Genomic DNA, 22743 nt, shown 5'->3' on the forward strand with positions numbered 1-22743 from the left:
ATCTGGCATGTTCTGAATAATAATTAGTGTAGATCTAGCACAGTAGATTGGTACAGAACTTAGTAATAACCTGTACTAATTTAATTAACCTACTATGCAACTTTTGCCATCTCAGCTCATAGCATTTCTGATTTATGAAAACTCCATGTTACAGGCAATTCTCACTAGTACCTGTACACGACCTGAGTATCCATATTTAAAAGAACAGTTTTCCGATCAGAGGAAAAAGATTACGAGCAATTTCTGTGGTCTGGATTTTCTATGGTCTGGCACCAGTCATGTCCCAAGGGTGCCAGACTAGAAAGTTTCAACCTGCTCTGTGTAAATCTGCTTTTGTGTAATTATATCTTGCTACCATGGATAATTGATATAGTTATTGAAGAAAGTGCAAAAATGGGTCTATCTGTCAATCGCAAAAAGACAGAATGCATGGTGATATCCAAAAAGAAGGAGAATCCTATCTGCAGGCTGAAAATAAACAGGGAAGACATAAAACAAGTACAGAACTTTTGCTACTTAGGATGCTGGGTGACATCAGATGGCAGGTGCAACACGGACATCAAAAGAAGAATAGGGATGGCAAAAGACATCTTTATGAGAATGAAGAATATACTGACCAACACTAAACTAGGCATGACAACCCGCCTCAGAGTACTGAAATGTTACGTTTATCCAGTTATGTTATATGGATCAGAATGTTGAACAATATCTAGTAACATAAGGAAATGAATTGAAGCAGCAGAGATGTGGTTTTTGAGGAGGATGCAAAGAATATCATGGACAAAATGAATATCTAACGAGGATGTCATGAACAGAGCAAGCACAAAAAGAGAAAGGATGTATAAGATCATGAAAAGGCAACGTACCTTCATTGGACATGTGATTTGGAAAGAGGAGGTAGAATGAACGGCAATTATGGGAAAGATTGAAAGGAAGAGAGCAAAAGGAAGGCAAAGACAAATGATTATGGAGACAGCAGCCAGAGAACTGGAAATGAATACCAATGAATTGATCCACTTGACCCGAACAGGAGTGTGTGGGCCATGGCAGTCAAAGCTCAATCTGGGCATGGCACCTGATGATGATGGAGACCATGGTGGAGCCATCCGCCCACATTAGTGAACAAGAAACAGGAACATGTGTAGCTAATTGGTCCCATAAGCCTGTCCATCATTCAAAATAATCATGGCTCATCTGCTCTAAGTGTCAACTCCTCCTCTGTTCGAGTTTCCCATAGCCCCCAATTTTCTGATCTTTCAACCATTTATCTATCTCCTCTTTAAATACTCTGAACTCTAGCCTCCATGCCCCTCTGGAATAAGAAACTCGCCACCCTTTGCAAGTCCTGTACATCTTGGTTTTAAATGTCAGCCCCATTTCTTTGTAACTCATTCGAGACACGTGTATTTGTGGAAACATCTCAACAACCACTCTGTTATAATCCTGTAGGATCTTAAAAATTCCAGTAAGATTACCCTATTCTTCTAAATGCCAACAAGTACATATTCATCTTTAATACTGCTGGGGATTGGATATTTCTCTTATCTTCTTGACTGCACGTCACAAGCTGAATGTAAACTAATTCTTGTCTAGTTGATTCTAGTTTACCATCTCCAAGCTTCTGTTCCTTATCTATTTATCAAAGGGAAATCTATTATTGCACTAAATACAGTGAATTCCAGTTATTTGGGACACATTGGGACCAGTTCATTTTGGCCCAAATAAGTGGCTGCCCCAATTAGCCAAAGTTTCATGGAAGAAATTTAAAGGTATAAAGGCAAACTACCAATTAACTGAGTAACAAATTATGTTTTTGAATGAAATACAGAACAAATTTGAATACTACTAATAGCATTACAGTATCACAAAACTGTGCATTAGCTCCTAATAGTTATCAATGGAGGAATTCATCCGGTGTGTGCTGCTGTGTTCTTCTGATTGACTGCAAATGAATAAAGTCAGTGCAGACACCCAATGCAGATAATGGACTGACTTCATACAATGCTTTAGATGATTGCATCCTCCAAATCTTCATTTTCATTGTAACACTCAAGATGATTAAATTGTTGAAGTAGAGAAATCATTTCATTTTCACTTCCCACTGTTTCTGATATCTTCAAGCATGAATGCTTAAAACCATGGACAGCAAAACAGTTTTGAATTGTCTTACTGCTTATTTCTCACCAATTATCAATGACAAAAAGCTCTGCTTTTTGAACACACACACACATGCAACTGACACTATTTTAAAACTGATTGCTGTAAGCAAAGTGTATCTAATGGCCACGTAAGTGCATGCGACTGACACTAATTTGAAATTGTTTGGCAACAGACTCCTGCCCCAGTAAGCAGAACAGTGTCCCAAATAAACAGCGGTGCTGATTAACCAACGGTCCAATTTACCAGAATCTACTATATATGAATCATATAAAATCAAAGCCAAAACATTTGACTTTGATAGGAATTGTTTTGCCCTGAATGCATCATTCCAATTGTCCACAAATTTCACCTGAAAACTCCATGGGTAACATCACAAGTCAAATGGCAGACTATAAAACATCTTCAATTCTGTATCCTGCAGTGTATAATTAGATGCAAAATGATATCTAGCGATTAAGAATTTTATTTTGTATACTTACTCGGTCTCTTGTCAACATCTGTGCTCTATTTTTGTGCACGATTTTGATAACTCCAGGTGGTTGGATCCACGCCTCTCCATCTACCTGTACTGGCACACCCTCATCTCCCAGAATGGTGATCTTCACAGACCGACACTGCAGAGGGTGAGGGCAATTTAACCTCAGTGTTTATAAACAACTGGATAAGAACTTTAATCAAGCACAACAGCAACCACTATATAACATGCACTTATGAAGAGAAGAAGACAATAAAGAATAATCAGCTTTAATACTGAAGCTTATAAATCCTGATGAGAAAAAGGCTTTTAGTCTTAGATTCACAGATGTTTTACAGATTAATTTTAAGTGAAGCCCACAAGAAAGTTTTGGTTCTGTCAGGAGTGTGTAAAAATTAATCTTCCCCAGAAGAAGCTTAACCTCAAGATATTCTGGCTTCAAATTATACTTGAGGCATTGAACTGCTACTTCCCTTTGGGAAAAAGACTGATTACAATAATTGAGCTTTGAAAAGAGAAACTGGAATTATTCAGTAGGCCAGGCAGCATCAGTCGAGTGAAAGAGTTCATGTTTCAAGTCAAAGACATTTACTATATTTTGTGACTGCTGACACTTGTAAGGAAAAGCAGTTAAATTCAGTGTGGCAGAGAACTAAAAGTTGCAATAATTATGAACGTTGCAATGAGGAAGATTCTGGATAACTTGTGTATTTGGCTGGATCCTATTGTGATTATAGTTCAGGGTTTCTGAACTTGAGGAACACTGAGAAGATTGAAAAGTCTCCGAAATATATAAGCCAGGGGATGTTTACAACACAGAGATCAGTGAAAAAAAAAACAGCAAAAGAAAAAGAGAAACAGTATAAGGAATTCTGGAATAAGCTAATTGGACAGAAGTGCTGAGTGTTAAAACTACTGCAATAATGTCAGATACAACCATAAGCATAATACTGCATAGGTACAGGCTCTTGTCCATGCACCCACTTGCCCCTCTACAGATCATATCCTCCTCAATCCCGCCCAGTCTATGCATCTATCCAAATGTTTTTTGCATTCAAGGGCAAGCAGCTACCAATGGGAGACACTGTAAAGAAAAGAAATAAGGGATTCTGTAGTCAGTGGAATATTCAAGCACACAGAGAGATGCACTAGGAACTGCTGATAATGCTTAACCACATTGCCCCATGAAGAAACAAAGAATTTAGAATAGAAAACAGCCAGGTTATAATGAGGAGCTCTCATGCAGTATAAGACCACAAGACCAAAAGATATAGGAGCAGAATTAGGCCATTTGGCCCATTGAGTCTGCTCTGCCATTTCATCATGGCTGATCCATTTTTCCTCTCAGTCCCAATCTCCTGCCTTCCCCCCCCACCATATAGACAATAGACAATAGGTGCAGGAGTAGGCCATTCAGCCCTTCGAGCCAGCACCGCTATTCACTGTGATCATGGCTGATCATCTACAATCAGTATCCAGTTCCTGCCTTATCCCCATAACCTTTGATTCCACTATCTTTAAGAGCTCTATCCATCTCTTTCTTGAAAGCATCTAGAGACTTGGCCTCCGCTGCCTTCTGCGGCAGAGCATTCCACATATCCACCACTCTCTGAGTGAAAAAGTTTTTCCTCAACTCCATTCTAAATGACCTACCTCTTATTCTTAAACTGTAGCCTCTGGTTCTGGACTCACCCATCAGCGGGAACATGCTTCCTGCCTCCAGCAAGTCCAATCCCTTAATAATCTTATGTGTTTCAATCAGATCCCCTCTCATCCTTCTAAATTCCAGTGTATACAAGCTCAGTCGCTCCGACCTTTCAACATATGACAGTCCCGCCATCCCGGGAATTAACCTTGTGAACCTACGCTGCACTCCTTCAATACCAATAATGTCCTTCCTCAAATTTGGAGACCAAAACTGCACCCAATACTCCAGGTGTGGTCTCACCAGGGCCCTGTACAGCTGCAGAAGGACCTCTTTGCTCCTATACTCAAGTCCCCTTGTTATGAAGGCCAGCATGCCATTAGCTTTCTTCACTGCCTGCTGTACCTGCATGCTTGCTTTCAGTGACTGATGTACAAGAACACCTAGATCTCGTTGTACTTCCCCTTTTCCTAAATTGACTCCATTTAGATAATAATCTGCCTTCCTGTTCTTACCACCATAGTGGATAACCTCACATTTATCCACATTAAACTGCATCTGCCATGCAACCGCCCACTCACCCAGCCTGTCCAAGTCACCCTGCATTCTCATAACATCCTCCTCACATTTCACACTGCCACCCAGCTTTGTGTCATCTGCAAATTTGCTAATGTTACTTTTAATCCCTTCATCTAAATCATTTATATTGTAAACAGCTGCGGTCCCAACACTGAACCCTGCGGTACCCCACTGGTCACAGCCTGCCATTCCGAAAGGGACTCGTTAATCGCTACTCTTTGTTTCCTGTCAGCCAGCCAATTTTCAATCCATGTCAGTACTCTGCCCCCAATACCATGTGCCCTAACTTTGCCCACTAATCTCCTATGTGGGACTTTATCAAAGGCTTTCTGAAAGTCCAGGTACACTACATCCACTGGCTCTCCCTTGTCTATTTCCATACTTACATCGTCAAAAAATTGCAGAAGATTAGTCAAGCACAATTTCCCCTTTGTAAATCCATCCTGACTCAGACCAATCCTGTTACTGCTATCCACATGTGCCGTAATTTCATCTTTTATAATTGACTCCAGCATCTTTCCCGCCACTGACATCAGGCTAACCGGTCTATAATTCCCTGTTTTCTCTCTCCCTCTTTCTTGAAAAGTGGGACAACATTAGCCACCCTCCAATCCACAAGAACTGATCCTTAATCTATAGAACATTGGAAAATGATTACCAATGCGTCCACAATTTCTAAAGCCATCTCCTTAAGTACCCTGGGATGCAGACTATCAGGTCCTGGGGACTTATCATCCTTCAGACCCAGCAGTCTATCCAACACCATTTCCTGCCTAATATAAATTTCATTCAGTTCATTCATTACTCTAGGTCCTTTGGTCACTATTATATCCAGGAGATTGTTTGTATCTTCCCTAGTGAAGACAGATCCAAAGTACCTGTTCAACTCGTCTGCCATTTCCTTGTTCCCCATAATAAATTCACCCATTTCTGTCTTCAAGGGCCCAGTTTTGGTCTTAACTATTTTTTTTTCCTTTTCACATACCTAAAGAAGCTTTTACTATCCTCCTTTATATTCTTGGCTAGTTTACCCTCGTACCTCATTTTTTCTCCGCGTATTGCCTTTTTAGTTATCTTCTGTTGCTCTTTAAAAGAGTCCCAGTCCTCTGGCTTCCCACTCACCTTTGCTATGTTATACTTCCTCTCTTTTATTTTTATACTGTCCTTGACTTCCCTTGTCAGCCATGGCCTCCCCTTACTCCCCTTAGGATCTTTCTTCCTCTTTGGAATGAACTGATCCTGCATCTTCTGCATTATTCCCAGTGTGACGAAAGACCAAGTTATCAGAAGATTGATGTTGATGAGAGAGATAAGAGAGACAAAAGGGAGAAGCGTTCAAAATGTTAATGAGAGACGAGAGAGATTAACGAAAAGAGACACAGTTCCGAGTATTGACAGAACGGTTGCTTTGAACCTGAACTGTTTGAAGTTTGACGGACAAGCGATACCCCAGCAAGGGGATAAAAGGAACAGGTTCGCTAAGGCAAGACAGACACCACGAGATAACGAGATCCTGGAAGTGCGGTGTGCCCCCACAAGTTGGTGGGAGTTTGGAGGTCTGGTCGCGGGACCGACCATAGACGCACAGGGTGAAAAGGTACGATCGGCGGGAACCTGGTGTGTGTGTCCGCCCTTGCCTGGGTGTCGGGTTCACCGCGGAAGAACGATCATATCCGGAATGGAGGGGTCACAGTCGGTGACCTCTGAAGACAGTAAAAGGGCTCGCCCGAAAGCTAACTGCGAAGAACGAAGGTCTGTGTGAATCAGAATTTGCATATTAGCTCTCTCTCTCTCTCTCTCGCTCGCTCTCCAACCGCACAACAGCGATTACTGCGAACTGTACTCAGCTGAACTGAACTCTGCGTCACTTGAGACTGATCATTTTACCCCTAGACTGCGATAGAGCTTGATTGATTCCTATTACCCTAGTTCTGTGTACATGTGTGTTTTATCATTGCTAACCTGTTGCATTTATATCCTTACGATTAGAGTACTGTGTTACTTATTTCTTTAATAAAACTTTCTTAGTTCCAGTAATCCAGACTCCAACTAGGTGGTCCATTTCTGCTGGTTTGGCAACCTGGTTACGGGGTACGTAACACCAGAAATACCTACCATTGTTGTTCCACTGTCATCCCTGCTAGGGTATTGTTCCATTGAACTTTGGCCAGCTCCTCACTCATAGCTGCATAGTTCCCTTTGTTCAACTTTTCCCTTCTCCCTCTCAATTTGTAGATTAAAACATATCATATTATGGTCACTACCTCCTAATGGCTCCTTTATTTCAACGTCCCTGATCAAATCCGGTTCATTGCACAACACTAAATCTAGAATTGTGTTCTCTCTGCTAGGCTCCAGTACAAGCTGTTCTAAGAATCCATCTCGGAGGGACTCCACAAACTCCCTTTCTTGGGGTCCAGTATCAACCTGATCCTTCCAGTCTACCTGCATGTTGAAATCCCCCATAACAACTGTAGCATTACCTTTGCGACATGCCAATTTTAACTCCTGATGCCCTGACCAATCAAGAATCATTCAACCTCTGCCTTAAATATACATAAAGACTTGGCCTCCGCAGCTGCCTGTGACAATAAGCTCCACAGATTCACCATTCTCTGGCTAAAGAAACTCCTTCTCATCTCCATTCTAAAAGGATACCCCTCTACTTTGAGGCTGTTTCCTCTGGTCTTAGACACTCGTGCCATGGGAAACATCCTCTCTACATCCACTCTATCAAGGCCTTTCACTACTCAAGAGGTTTCAATTAGGTCAACTCTCATTCTTCTAATTTCCGGTGAATATGGGCCTAGAGCCATCAAACGCTCTTCACATGACAAGCTATTGAAACTTGCAATCATTTTTGTGAACTTCCTTTGAACCCTCTCCAGTTTCAGCATATCATTTCTAAGGTAAGGGGCCCAAAACTACACAATACTCCAAGTGATACCTCATCAGTGCTTTATAAAGCCTCAACATTACATCCTCGCTCTTACATTCTAGTCCTCTTGAAATGAATGCTAACATCACATTTGCCTTCCTCACCATAGACTCAACCTGCAAACTAACCTTTAGAGAATCCTGCACAAGCACTCCCAAGTCCTTTTGCTCATCAGTTTTTTGTATTTTCTCTCCATTTAGAAAATAGTCGACCCTTTCATTTCTTCTACCAAAGTGTATGACCACACACTTCCCGACACTGTCTTTCATCTGCAGCTTCTTTGTTCATACTCCTAATCTGTCTAGGTCCTTCTGTGGTTTCTCTACTTCTTCAACATACCTGTCCCTTCACCTATCCTTGTATCATCTGCAAACTTTAAACAAAGCCATCAATTCCATCATCCAAATCATTGACGTATAACGTAAAAAGAATGTCCCAAAACAGACCCCTGTTGAACACCACTAGTCACTGGCAGCCAACCAGAAAATGCCCCCTTTATTCCCACTCTTTGCCTCCTGCCAATCAGCTACTGCTATTTCCCTGCTAGAATCTTTCCTGTAATACCATGGGCTCATAGCTTGTTAAGCAGCCTCATGTGTGGGACCTTGTCAAGGGCCTTCTGAAACTCCAAGTACAGGACATCAACCGATTCCCCTCTGTCTATCCTGCTTGTTATTTCTTCAAAGAATTCCAACACATTTGCCAGGCAAGATTTTCTCTCCAGGAAACCATGCTGTCTACAGACTATTTTATCATGTACCTCCAAGTACCCCAAAACCACATCCTTAACAGTCAACTCCAACATTTTCCCAACCACTGAAATCAAGCTATCTGGCCTATAATTTCCTTTCTTTGGCCTCTCTCCTTTCCTGAAGAGTGGAGTGACATTTGCAATTTTTCAGTCTTCTGGAAGCATTCCAGAATCTAGTGATTCTTGAAAGATCATTACTGATGCCTGCACAATCTCTTCAGCCACCACTTTCAGAACCCTGTGGTGTACACCAACTGGCCCAGGTAATTAATCTACCTTCAGAATTTTCAGCTACCCAACAGCCTTCTCTCAAGTAATAGTAATTTTATACATTTCATTAGCCCTGACACATGGAACTTTGACAATACTGCCTTCCACAGTGAAGATTGATGGAAAATACTTATTCAGTTCAACTGCCACTCCGTTGTGATTATTTATTTAGCAATACAGCACGGAATTGGCCCTTTTGGCCCTTTGACCCCACCGACCCCACAACCCCGATGAACCCTAACCTAATCACAGGACGATTTACAATGACCAATTAACCTACCCGTTACACCTTTAGACTGTGGGAGGAAACTGGAGCACCCGGGGAAACCCCACACATTACACACATTACACATATTACACAAACACATACATTATACACATTACACAAACCCACACAATGCATACATTACACAAACCCACACATTATACACATTACACAAACACACACATTACACAAACCCACACACACACATTACACAAACCCACACGTTATAAACATTAACAAACCCACACATATACATATTACACAAACACACACATTATACATATTACACAAACCCACACAATACACACATTACACAAACCCACACATATACATACTACACAAACCCACACAATACACACATTACACAAACCCACACATTATAAACATTAACAAACCCACACATATACATATTACACAAACCTACACAATATATACATGGTTAGAATTCTTATACTCCTTACAGAATGACGTTAGAATTGAACTTCAGACTCCAAAACACCCTGAGCTGTTATAGTGTCGTGCTAACTACACTACACTACTGTAGAGCAGCGGGGCTGAATAGCTTGCTTCTGTATATATATATATACACATACACTGTAAGTCATAATTCATGTTTATCTTAAAGAGGAATGCATTGCTATGAGATTTAAATTGAGCCTGATTATATTTAAGGATCTACAGGGACTGATTTTAATGTTACTTTCAATGTCACAAGCTCAGCAGTGGATAAGTTATAAATACCAAGCAAATGGGAGGGTGGAAAGGCTCAGATTACTTGACACTTGAATAATTCTGACTAGGAGAACCTTTGCTGAAAAAGGATGGGATCAATGACTTGGAAAAAAAATGAACAAACACGGAAAGGAAACAGAAAGAGCAAAATTTGAGACAGGGAATGTAGGAAAGAGAATGGGTAAAAATAGATCAGAGAAGTAGAATAAAATGAACAATGAATAGAGGGAAGGGTGGGAGTTCAGCATTCAAGACAAGTCAGGGAAATGATAATAGCAAAGCACAAATCTAGGGAAGTGTACAGATACTTTTCAGCAGTAGGGACTGGAAATCTGGTGAGGATTGATGGGAAGATGACTGCTGCTAAATACAGAGAGATTTTGGATAAAAACTTGCTAGCCTCTGCCAGAGAGCTTTAACTGGGGAGGAAGCTCATCTTTCAGCAGGAAAACGACCCAAAGCACACTGCCAGAGCAACCATGGAGTGGCTTCAAATGTAGAAAATTGATGTCCTTGAATGGCCCAGTCAGAGACCTAACCTTAACTCAATCAAAGATCTCTGGCAAGTCCTCAAGATTGCTGTCAACTGCTGCTCCCCAACTAACCTGGCACAGCTTGAGCAATTTTGCTAGGAGGAGTGGGCAAATTTTGCTCCATCACATAGTACAAAGCTAAGAGAAACTTATCCAAAAAGACTACTGGCTGTAATAGCAGCAAGAGGTGGTTCAGCTAAATACTGAGCAAAGGAGGGATGAATACTTTTGAACTATCTACATTTCAGTTTTTGAATTTTTAATTTGTCATGCTTTACAATTTACAACTAAAAATTCTCAGTTAAATTCATCAAAATCCCTGGTTGTAATACTCATTTATGTGAAGAAAGGATTTGGGAGCTGAATACTTTTACAAGACACTATAACCTTCAAAATGCCCTCTTGCAATCACTACGGCACATCTTAAGTATCACTACACTATAATATCTTATCCGTCTATGGTATAATTTTATGTGTAATTTATATCTTCTGTGTTGTCCCTACCTTCGTGCCTAAGATGCTGCTGCAAATAGCTTTTAAAACTACTGTACCTCACTGGCCTCGTGCACATGACAATAAATTTCCACTTGAGATGAGGCAGAAGCTCAAAACCAGGAGGTGGAGAGGTGAGCTTGTCACCAGCTGGGCTGGAACTAACCTGATGCTTATTTTGTTTACACCTAGTGGAAGCACAAGTGACCCTGCATCTAACCAGTATTCCATCTCAAAGGTAGAGTTCACAAAGATAATAACTGACTGATGTCAGAAGGGACAATTTTATTTGGGACCACCAGCATAGATTGGTTGGAAACACATAATTTCAATATATGTGGACATTTTCAACTGAATAAAAAAGGCAAATTCTGAGTTTCTGCCTTGCCTTTATATTTGGTGATCACTTAGTAAAGGGATTAATTTTAAATCAAAATACAAAAAGCCCACTGTAACATCTTAATACAAAGTCGGTCAGAAGTCTCTGTTAAATGATGATGTTGAGCTGTTGTTGCACTAGTTTAAAAAAAAGTGCGAACTGCCATTCTTCAACCTTTGCAACAGTGGGTAACCCATCACAACAGCAATCAGAACCAAATCCAGAGGAAATAGAAACATTCTTGACTCTACAATTGTTAAGTCACCTGGACCAGTTGGACTACGCCCAAGGGTTGTGTAAAGAGGTAGCTGAAGAGATTGTGGAGACATTAGTAATGATCTTTCAAGAATCAATTGATCCTGGCATGGTTCTGGAGGAATTGAAAATTGCAAATGCCACTCCACTCTTCAAGAAGAGAAAGAGGCAGAAGAAAGGAAATTATAGGCCAGTTAGTCTGACCTCAGTGGTTGAAAAGATGTTGGAGTCAATTGTTAAGGATGTGGTTTTGGGGTATTTGTAAGCAGAAGATAAAATAAACTGTAGTCAGCATGGTTTCTTTAAGGGAAAATCTTGCCTAGCAAATCTGTTGGAATTCTTTGAAGAAATAACAAGCAGGATAGACAAAGGAGAATTGGTGGATGCTGTGTACTTGGATTTTCAGAAGGCCCTTGACAAGGTCCCACATATGAGGCTGGTTAACAAGCTACAAGCCCATGAAATTGCAGGAAAGATTCTAGCATGGTTAAAGCAGTGGCTAATTGGCAGGAGACAAAGAGTGGGAATAAAGGGAGCCTTTTCTGGTTGACTGTCGGTGACTAGCGGTGTTCCACAGGGGTTTGTGTTGGGACTGCTTCTTTATGTTCTATACGTCAACGACTTGGTTAACACAATCGAATGTTGAAAGGCATTGATAGAGTGGATGTGGAGAGGATGTTTCTTAAAGTGCAGGAGTCTAAGACCATAGAAGGCAGCCTTAGAATAGAGGGGGGTCCTTTTAGAATGGAGATGATGAGGAATTTCTTTAGCCAAAGAGTGGTGAGTCTGTAGAATATGTTGCCAGAGGCGGCAGTGGAGGTCAAATCATTGGGTATATTTAAGGCAGAGGTTAGTAGATACTTAATTAGTCAGGGCATGAAGGGATATGGGGAGAAGGCCGGAATTGGGGCTGAGAGAGTAATGGATCGCCCACGATGAAATGGTGGAGAGGACTCGATGGGTCAAATGGCCTAATTCTGCTCTTACATCGTATGGTCTGACAGTCAAAAAGGTAATGAAATGATCTTATCAGTATCTGTAACAGCAATATAAATGTGTCCAAGGTGTTACATTTCCATTGCAGAAAGTAAGTGGAACAATTCATGTTACAAAAAGGACCCAGTGCTTTTCCAGCGTATCTGATGAATAAACTCTTCTTAGGCTTCCAGCTGGGTACAAGTATCAATTATAACCGATGTTTCGATGACAAATTCTGCAATGATGAAGATGGCAGAGTTTGTCATCGAAACATTGGTTATAATTGGTACTTATACCCAGCTGGTAGCCGAGAAGAGTTTATAAATTCATCTTACATATTAGATCAAACTGGCAGGGACGTTTATGATAAGAATCACATGAAGTGATTCGACAGGCAAGCTAAACCAGGTGAGGGTAGCTGGTGGCCTCGTACCCTGGTGAGATAGGGACATGCCCCTCCTAGAATGCGAATGAGATCGACAGTGAGATACAACGGCCAGGAAGGTGGTACTGTAACGTTCCGTGGAGTGCAAAGGGCATGACAAGGCACAGAAGACATCATGATCATCCCCTGCACTGGAAAAGCCCAGTCTGTGATGCTTGTTCGTATCACTGGAGCCAGATCTCTGAAGTTGAGAGAGTGGAACTGCCCCAGCGCAATGGCTTTCCACTTTAAAAACTCTCCCATACGGGTTTCCTGTCATCATCAGACACGGTGGACAACCACCACAATAAGGAATAAGAAAGAACTGAGGTCAATGTGAACTGGGCCTAGAGACCTGAACAAGAAGCCCATGTTTCCATAAATCCATGCAAAGTTTCTAAATATACAGTCTTTACATCACTAAACAGCAGATAAATCATATTATTTGGAAATTATCAAACAATTATTTTGAAATACCCAGGCATCTTCAAATAAATGAACCTACCTGAGCTATTCTGTGATGTTGAAGTTTGATGACTCTTGATACTGCCATCTGCATACTTCCAAATACAGCAACAACTTCCAAGATCTTGTCATCAAATGAGGGAGCACCAAAAATCTAAAAAGATACAGAATACACAACTCTGAGAAAGATGGAAGAGCCGGTAACCAAATACAAAAGTAATTACATATTTTACTGATAGAATAGCCTTTTGATTAAGAATGTAAGGTTACCAAGAAAAATTATTCTCCAATTTCAACAACACGTTGGGAATTTGTTCTTGGAGAGCAAGCCCAGTTTTGTGTTTCAAAGCTATTTATTGTCCATTTGAGTGAAGCTCTGAATGTCAGGGTAAAGTCACTGGAACTATCCTTACACAGCATCAGAGACCAAAAAAAGGATGATGGTAAGGTTGCTGGAGGAGCAAAAGAGAGTCTAAACTCTAAAATAAAAACAGGAATGGCTGGAGGCACTCAGCAGGTCAGGTAGCATTTGTGGAGAAAGAATCGAAGCTAATGCTTCAAGTCAATGACCTTTCAGAAAATGATCCTCTTCATAGATGCTGCTTGACTTGCACCATTTACTGTTTCCATTTCAGATATCTAGGATTTGCAGATGTATTCTTTTGAGATTTCAGTCCTGAAGTTCTCAGTTATATATTAGTTTATCAGTTAAAGCAATTTCCAGATTCAGAAGTTTTTATGACAACATAATATTTCAAAGGGTAAATAATTCAAAAGTAACAGGACAATAATGTTAAAAGAGAAGATAACAACTTTAACATCATAATAGATGGGAAGAAGAAAATAATGTCTGATGGTTTTATATGACTGAACAATGCAAGTGAAGTTTTTCATCTATGTTTCAAACTTACATAGGTGTCAAATGAAGTGATAGACTTACCTAGTGAGGAAAGCAGAGAAAGTGATAGATTCCCTGCTGTCATTTATCTTAAGCTTACAAATTCTGTTCAGCTTCCAGGAACAATACTCAGGTAGCACCAGAACAGATAGGTAAATGCAGAATTGTGTGCCATGAGCAAGAAACTTTGGACATAGCCTCAGCAGCCTAGGCTCCAGCTCCCTGGTGCCCAACGTGGAGAGAAGCAGTAGTGAGCCCACAAGGAATGGAAACGGACAGGAAATCAGGGAGGCAAAGAAGATTTATCTAATGAGTTCAATGTGGAAAGTGGCAAGAATCTTGGTAGAAGACATGTTTTAAAGTTTTGAACTTCAAGATTCAAGATTGTTTACTGTCATTTCCAGTAAAGGAGAACAAAATAATTGTTACTCTGGATCTGATGCAGCACAAAAAAACACAAACAACAGGAATTCTGCAGATGCTGGAAATTCAAGCAACACACATCAAAGTTGCTGGTGAACGCAGCAGGCCAGGCAGCATCTCTAGGAAGAGGTACAGTCGACGTTTCAGGCCGAGACCCTTCGTCAGGACTAACTGAAGGAAGAGTTAGTAAGAGATTTGAAAGTGGGAGGGGGAGGGGGAGATCCAAAATGATAGGAGAAGACAGGAGGGGGAGGGATGGAGTCAAGAGCTGGACAGGTGATTGGCAAAGGGGATAAGAGAGGATCATGGGACAGGAGGTCCGGGGAGAAAGACAAAGGGCGGGGGGGAACCCAGAGGATGGGCAAGGGGTATAGTCAGAGGGACAGAGGGAGAAAAAGGAGAGTGAGAGAAAGAATGTGTGTATAAAAATAAATAACGGATGGGGTACGAGGGGGAGGTGGGGCATTAGCAGAAGTTAGAGAAGTCGATGTTCATGCCCGGTGCTCCCGATGTGGCCTTCTATATATTGGCGAGACCCAACGCAGACTGGGAGACCGCTTTGCTGAACACCTACGCTCTGTCCGCCAGAGAAAGCAGGATCTCCCAGTGGCCACACATTTTAATTCCACATCCCATTCCCATTCTGACATGTCTATCCATGGCCTCCTCTACTGTAAAGATGAAGCCACACTCAGGTTGGAGGAACAACACCTTATATTCCGTCTGGGTAGCCTCCAACCTGATGGCATGAACATCGACTTCTCTAACTTCCGCTAATGCCCCACCTCCCCCTCAAACCCCATCTGTTATTTATTTTTATACACACATTCTTTCTCTCACTCTTCTTTTTCTCCCTCTGTCCCTCTGACTATACCCCTTGCCCATCCTCTGGGTTCCTCCCGCCTTTTGCCTTTCTGCCCGGACCTCCTGTCCCATGATCCTCTCATATCCCTTTTACCAATCACCTGTCCAGCTGTTGACTCTATCCCTCCCCCTCCTGTCTTCTCCTATCATTTTGGATCTCCCCCTCCCCCTCCCACTTTCAAATCTCTTACTAACTCTTCCTTCAGTTAGTCCTGATGAAGGGTCTCGGCCTGAAACGTCGACTGTACCTCTTCCTAGAGATGCTGCCTGGCCTGCTGCGTTCACCAGCAACTTTGATGTGTGTTACAAAAAAACACAGTAAGATAAAGAACATAATTAAAAACACAATAAATATAAAGGCATAAAATAGCTTTCATACATTGACTGATTATATGTACATGAAGTCATGCCAGGTACAGAAGCATCTGTACATAAGATGACTCTGACGGGAAATTATAAAGTAGTGGCGGTGGGGTGGCTTATTGGTGAAGGTGTTGATCAGCCTTTCTACCTGGGGAAAGAGACTGTTTTTCAGTCTGGTGGTCTGGCATGGATGCTATGTAGTTTCTTCCCTGATGGGAGTGGGACAAACAGTCCATGAGCAGGGTGGTGGTGTCCTTCATGCTCTCACTGGCTTTTTTCTGGTACTTTTCTGCATATATATCCTTGATGGTGGGTAAACTGGTGCCGCTGATATGTAGGGCGGTTTTGTGGAGCAATCCTGTCTGCCACAGTGCAGTTTCCGTATTATGCAGTGATGAAGCATGTTAGAATGCTCCCTACTGTGCATCTGTATAAGGCTGTGAGTATAGATGTGAATGGTCCAGCTCCCTTCAGCCTCCTCAGAAAGTAGAGGTGTTGGTGAGCTTTCTTCATTGTCTAGGATGTGTTCTGGAACCAAGAGAGTTTTTGCAAGATGTACACTCCCAAGAGTTTGAAACTACTCGTAGTTTTCATTGCTGTGCCAGAGATGTAAAGAGGGGTGTGAGTGCTGTGTGTTTTCCTGAAATCGATAATCATTTGCTTTGACTTGCTGACATTGAGGAAGAGATTATTTGACTGGCTTCAGGCCTCGGGCTCTTCCACATCCTCTCTGTATCCCACCTCATCATTGTTGGCGATGAGCCCCACAACTGTCATGTCATTGGTGAACTTGACAACATGATTATTTGACTGCTTGGCCGTGCAGCATCGTGTGAGCAGAGTGTGCTGCAGTCGGCTGAGAGCACAGTTCCAGGGGACATCCGTGTTGAGGATGACTTGAGAATGACACTATCACAATGAATAAAGGGAATTACACAGGCATGAGGTGGGAGCTTGCCCAGGAGGATTGGAGGAGGATACTGGCAAGGATGACAGCAAAGCAGAGGGAGTGGAGGTTTCTGGGAATAGTTCACAAGGCACAGGATAGATATATCCCACAGAAGAAAAAGTTCTCAAATGGCAGGGGTAGGCAACCGTGACTGACAAGCACTGCATAAAAGCCAAGGAAAGGGCGTATGAGGTAGCAAAAGAGAGGGGGATGCTGGATGATTAGGAAGCTTTTAACATCCAACAAAAGGCAACTAAAAAAGCTATAAGAAGGGAAAAGATGAAATATGAGGGCAGACTAGCCAATAACATAAAGCAGGATACCAGAAGTTTTTTCAGTTATATGAAGAGTAAAAGGGAGGTAAGAGTTCATATTGGACCACTGGAAAATGATGTTGGTGAGATAGTAATGGGGGGGGCAGAGGGACAAAGAAAAGGTAGATGAACTTATGGATACTTAGCATTGTCTTCACTGTGGAAGACACAAGCAATGTGCCAGTGGTCCATGAGTGTCAGGGAACAGGAGTGAGTGCCATTGCTATTACAAAGGAAAAAGTGCCAGAAAACTCAAAGGTCTTAAGGTGGTTATGTCACCTGAACCAGATACCTACATCCCAGAGTCCAGAGAGGTTGCTGAAGAGACATCAGATGCATTGGGCATGAACTTTCAAGAATCACTTGATTCTGGCATGGTCCTGGAGGACTGGAAGATTGTAAATGTCATTCTACTGTTCAAGAAAGGAGGAAGGCAAAAGAAAGGAAATTATAGGACAGATAGCCTAACCTCAGTGGTTGAAAAAGTGTTTGAGTCTATTATTAAGGATGAGGTTTTGGGGTACCTGGAGACTAATGATAAAATGTCAAAGTCAGCATGATTCATCAGAAGTGCAAAGGGTCTTCACAGTCCTCATGCAAGACTCCTAGAAAGTTAATTCACAGATTGAGTCTGTGGTAACGAAGGCAAATGCAATGTTGGAATTTATTTCAAGAAGAGTAGAATATAAAAATAGGAAGATAATGCTGAAGCTTTATACGACACTAGTCAGGCCGCATTTGCAGTATCGTCAACAGTTCTGGGCCCCATAGCTCAGAAAGGATGTACTATCATTGGAGAGAGTCCAGAGGAGGTTCACGAAGATGATTCTGGGAATGAAGGGGATAACATATGAGGAGTGCTTGGTAGCTTTGGGCCTGTACTCACAGGAATTTAGAAGAATGAGTGGGGATCTCATTGAAACCTACCGAATATTGAAAGAAATAATAATGTGTATGTGAAGAGGATGTTTCCTCTAGTGGAGGTATCCAGAACTAGAGGCCTCAAAATTGAGAGGCTAGAACAGAAGTAAGGTGGAATTTTTTTAGCCAGAGAGCAGTGAATCTGTGAAATGCTCTGCCACAGACTGTGGTGGAGGCCAAGTCTGTGGGCATATTTAAAACAGAAGTTAATAGTTTCCTGATTGGTCAGGGCATCAAAGGATATGGCGAGAAGGCAGGTGTATGGGGTTGAGTGGGATCTGGCATCAGCCATGATGGAATGGCGGAGGACAGACTCGATGGGCTGAATGGCCTAACTCTGCTCCTATGTCTTATGGTCTTATGATGATGGGGAGAGAGGAGCAGTTTTGCATCCTGACTAACTAAGTTCTGTTGATTAGGAAGTCCAACATCTCCTCTTCACTGACAATCAACACTGGGGCACTTAGCTCACTACGCTACCCTCTCTGTACCTATATTTGTGCGGATAGGCACAGTTCAAGCACCATCTATAAATGTGCCGACAACACAACTATGGTTGTCAGAATATCAGATGGTGATGAGGAGGCATACAAGAGTGAGACAGATCAGCTGGTTGAGTGGTGTCGCAGCAATAATCTTGCATTTAACATCAGTAAGACCAAGGAATTGACTGCGGACTTCAGGAAGGGGAAGCTGAGGGAACACACAGCAGTACTCATCAAGAGATTAGAAGTTTAAAAGGTGAGTAGTTTCAAGTTCCTGTGTGTTAACATCTCTGAGGATCTATCCTGGGCCCAACATACTGATGCAATTACAGTGGCACAACAGCGGCTATATTTTGTTAGGAGTTTGAGGAGATTTGTTAAGTCCCCAAAGACACTTGCAAATTTCTACAGATGTACCATGGAGAGCATTATGGAGGAGACACTGCACAGGAACAGAAAAAGCTGCAGAAAGTTGGAAACTCAGGCAGCTCCATCATGGGCACCAGCCTTCCCAGTATCCAAGACACCTTCAAAAGGCAATGTCTCTAAAAGGCGGCATCTATCATTAAGGATCTCCCCCCCCCCCCCCGATCACCTAGGACATGCCCTCTTTTTATTACTGCCATCAAGGATCAGATTCAGAAACAGATTCTTTCCCTCTGTCATCAGATTTTTGAATGAACAATGAACCTCACTATTTCCCCATTTCCCCTCACTCTTTGCACTACTTAATTAATTTATAGTATATAATTTATAGTTTTTGTACTATTATGTATTGCAAATCACTGTTGCTGCAAAGCACCAAGTTTCAGGGGGCATGCCAGTGATATTAACCCTGATTCTTATCCTGACCCAGTTACACAGTGGTGTATTTAGACAAAGGAGTAGCTGTTTATTCGCTGAGGTCTGTGGGACAATAAAGCTGAGTACTGAACTGAACTCCAGAAACAGCATTCTGACAGTGTCTTTGCTTTCTATGGCCGGGTACATGACAGATTCTTTGGCATATATCACAGAGCGGTTCTGTAGGTAAGCAATGGAGTTTTTGATGACCAGTGGTTTAAAGCACTTCATGATGGTTGGCATCATTGCCACCAGGCGATAGTCAGTATAGAGTTATTTGGTACAGGGATGACGGTTGTTGATTTGAAGCATGTGGAGACAGCAGCCTAGATGAATGAAGTGTTGAAGCTGTCCGTGAAGACATCAGTAAGTAGGTGTGCACGCTCCCTGGGTACTCAATCTGGGATGTTTGTCTGGCCTGTCAGCCCTAAAGGGATTGACTCAGCAGAGACCTTCTCATATCTGCTGCTATTACAGACAGTGGCTGCTCACCTGGAAGGAGGGTAGTTTTCATGACTGGCATTGTGTTGCATTCCCTGAAAAACTGCTTTTCCTGGCATAGTCAGTAATGTCCTTGATGCCCAGCCATGTATGTTGCGAATCATTACTGCACAGGTGCTTCTGAATTTTTTCTGCGTAAGTGGCCTCTTGATATCTGAGATGAGATTTCTCCTGACTGCACTGAGAGCTGTTCTGTCTCCAGACTTGAAGGCAATGCCCTAGGCTTTTAGTAGGAGTGCACCTCTGCGTTCAGCCAGGGCCTCTGGTTGGGCTGTGAGGTAACTATTCTTGAGATACTGATGTCATCTACACAATTTATGATTCTGAATTTCTGGAATGCAATTAGTTGGTGTATTTAATGATATGTAACTGTATAGGTTTTCTCTTTGAGTTGCTCATGAACTGATACATTGCAGTGGTTGCATTTAGAAACCTGACTGGCCTTATCACACGACTTGTCCAATGTTCCAGGCTCCCAATACAGAGTGCAGTGCAAACCCCACACTCCATGGAATGACCTCCAGCACTGTGGTTTTCAGTGCCTTTTTTTTATATAATACATGAAGCATTTAGACAATATTTTAATCAATGCTGCATACAGCTGACCTAGGACTAAATGGGGAGAGCACAAAAGGATCAATTATTTTGTTACTGAGAGAGGATCTGTCTCTTCCTCACTCCACTTACGTCATCCTCTTTTGTTCCACCCCAGAAGTTCGTTCCTCCAGCATAGCTAGGGATGTTTAGTACAGCAATCCCTTGGAGACTGGGTAGAGGAATGTATTGTCCATCACACTGTAACACACAAAATAAATTAGTTATGAAAAATCATATTTGAACTGTCAAATGCATAGACCCAATTTTCATTCTATTCAAATTAAAGCTGAGAGGAGCCTGTAATAAAATGTTGCACAGGATGCTACGTACTGTATGTCTCACTCTGAAACTGGAGCAAACAATACTGAGATGGTGCCAGTGAACAACGCGACTAAGGAAGACATCCTCCAGACAGTTCATGAAACTACTTCTTTCATATCTTATTTTTCTTTCAAATGTGGTTCTGCTACTGTTAGGGCCTGTAATCCATATTTTGGTGGTGTGTGCTTGGGCCGATTGAACAATCTGACTCTTTGCTGGCTCAGTGAAGGTTCCATGAGGTTTCAAATGACGGGTGCAAGTCCAATGATTGATTCCATTTCTCGCCAATTAAAGCACTGAGGAAGATTGAAATCTTCGAGGCAAGAGTGGAGGCAAGCAGGCATTCAGCCCCGCCTACCAACCTCTCACTTGCTGCTGCCAGAGGAAGGTGGCTCTGTGTCATGGTCTCTCTCTCTCTCTCTCTCTCTCTCGCAAATTTTAATCCACATGGTTTATGGGTTGGACTCTGTAATTCACATTATGATGTGTTTCTGGTTTCTGGTCACTCCTTTTTAGCGACTACAGATGTCCCCCGCTTTTCAAACGTTTGCTTTACGAAACCTCACTGTTACGAAAGACCTACATTAGTACCCTGTTTTCGCTTTCAGAAGGTGTTTTCACTGTTATGAAAAAAATTCAGTGCGCGATAAAAAATTCAGCGCGCAAAAAAAAATCAGCGCACGATAAAAAGCAGCGCGCGCCCCGAGCAGCCGCTCTCCCCGGATTCGGAACGGCATTGCTTTAACACGAGCCTGTGAGCAGTCATTTGCAAGATGAGTTCTATGGTGTCGGAAAAGCCTGAAAGAGCTCGTAAGGGTGTTACACTTAGCGTAAAACTAGACATAATTAAGCGTTTCGATTGTGGTGAACAAAGCAAGGACAAAGTGAGTTTGGCTTGTGGAAGCTGACGAACATGATGTTGACAACAAACAACAACAGGAATTCTGCAGTTGCTAGAAATTCAAGCAATTTTGAAGATGATGTTGAAGAGGTTTTGGCATCCCATGACCAAGAACTGATAGATGAACAGCTAATGCAATTGGAAGAGGAAAGGATAACAATCGAAACCGAATGAGTAATGATAAAGTACGACTTTAATTTTGAAAGGATACGTAGGTTTAGGGAATATTTGCCAGATTCTTTGAGTCCTTACAAAGAACTGTATGATAGAAAAATGCGCGAGGCTCAGCAGTCAAGCAAGCCTTCCACATCAACCACAGCAGACGACGAACCTCGACCTTTGACATCGAGGTGGGCAGTCAGAGGAGAAGATGAGCTGCCTGCTCTAATGGAAATAGACAACGAGATGACACCCCAGTGTCCCACCACCCCAACACCCAGGCCGCGGACAGATACTGTACCGATTCGCGGAGAACGCAGCAGTAGCCAGGAGGCACACAGCACATTTTTAAGAAAAAAGCCGAAATAAACATGCTAATTAATTAGGTGCCGCCCCACACGTAATTGTCGGCCCAGATCAGAGGCGATGCAATCGGCAATCGGCACTGATCTGGGCCGAAAATTACGTGTCAGGCAGTACGTAATTAATCAGCATACTTATTTCGGCTTTTTGCTTAAAGATGTGCTGGATGCATCCCGGCTACCGCTGGACCCCTGCATGCTTCGCAGCAATGTATCGGTTGGTGGCCCAGAGGGTGGGGGCTACTGCACCACCCAACCTCCGATGACTCAGTCTAACACACCATCATCCGTGTGCTCGGCGCTGTTTTCCCAATGCCGGTAAGTGATACTACACTGTACATACATTATTTCTACTTTATATTGGCTGTGTATTTTTACGTGTTATTTGGTATGATTTGGCAGCTTCATAGTTTAAAGGTTACTGGAGAACGCTTGCTCCGTGATTTTGCCAACAGCGCTTGCGTGAGATTTTCTGCCGACGGCGCTTGCGTGAGATTTTCG

The 22743-nt window shown here is 42.2% G+C and overlaps 1 protein-coding gene across 3 annotated transcripts in view; it reads right to left on the reverse strand.

Annotated features, from left to right (window-relative positions):
- dgkh (diacylglycerol kinase, eta) overlaps window positions 1-22743 on the reverse strand; it is a 504569-nt gene that overhangs the window by 73594 nt on the left and 408232 nt on the right. For all 3 annotated transcript variants that reach the window (XM_072260835.1, XM_072260834.1, XM_072260833.1), the window contains 3 exons: window positions 20590-20697; window positions 13382-13495; window positions 2640-2774 (listed from right to left, as the gene is read on the reverse strand). In XM_072260835.1, coding sequence (XP_072116936.1) covers window positions 2640-2774; window positions 13382-13495; window positions 20590-20697 — 357 coding nt within the window. The remainder of the gene's footprint in view (window positions 1-2639; window positions 2775-13381; window positions 13496-20589; window positions 20698-22743) is intronic.

The sequence above is a fragment of the Mobula birostris genome, chromosome 6, assembly GCF_030028105.1.
Source record: "Mobula birostris isolate sMobBir1 chromosome 6, sMobBir1.hap1, whole genome shotgun sequence".
Lineage (NCBI taxonomy): Eukaryota > Metazoa > Chordata > Chondrichthyes > Myliobatiformes > Myliobatidae > Mobula > Mobula birostris.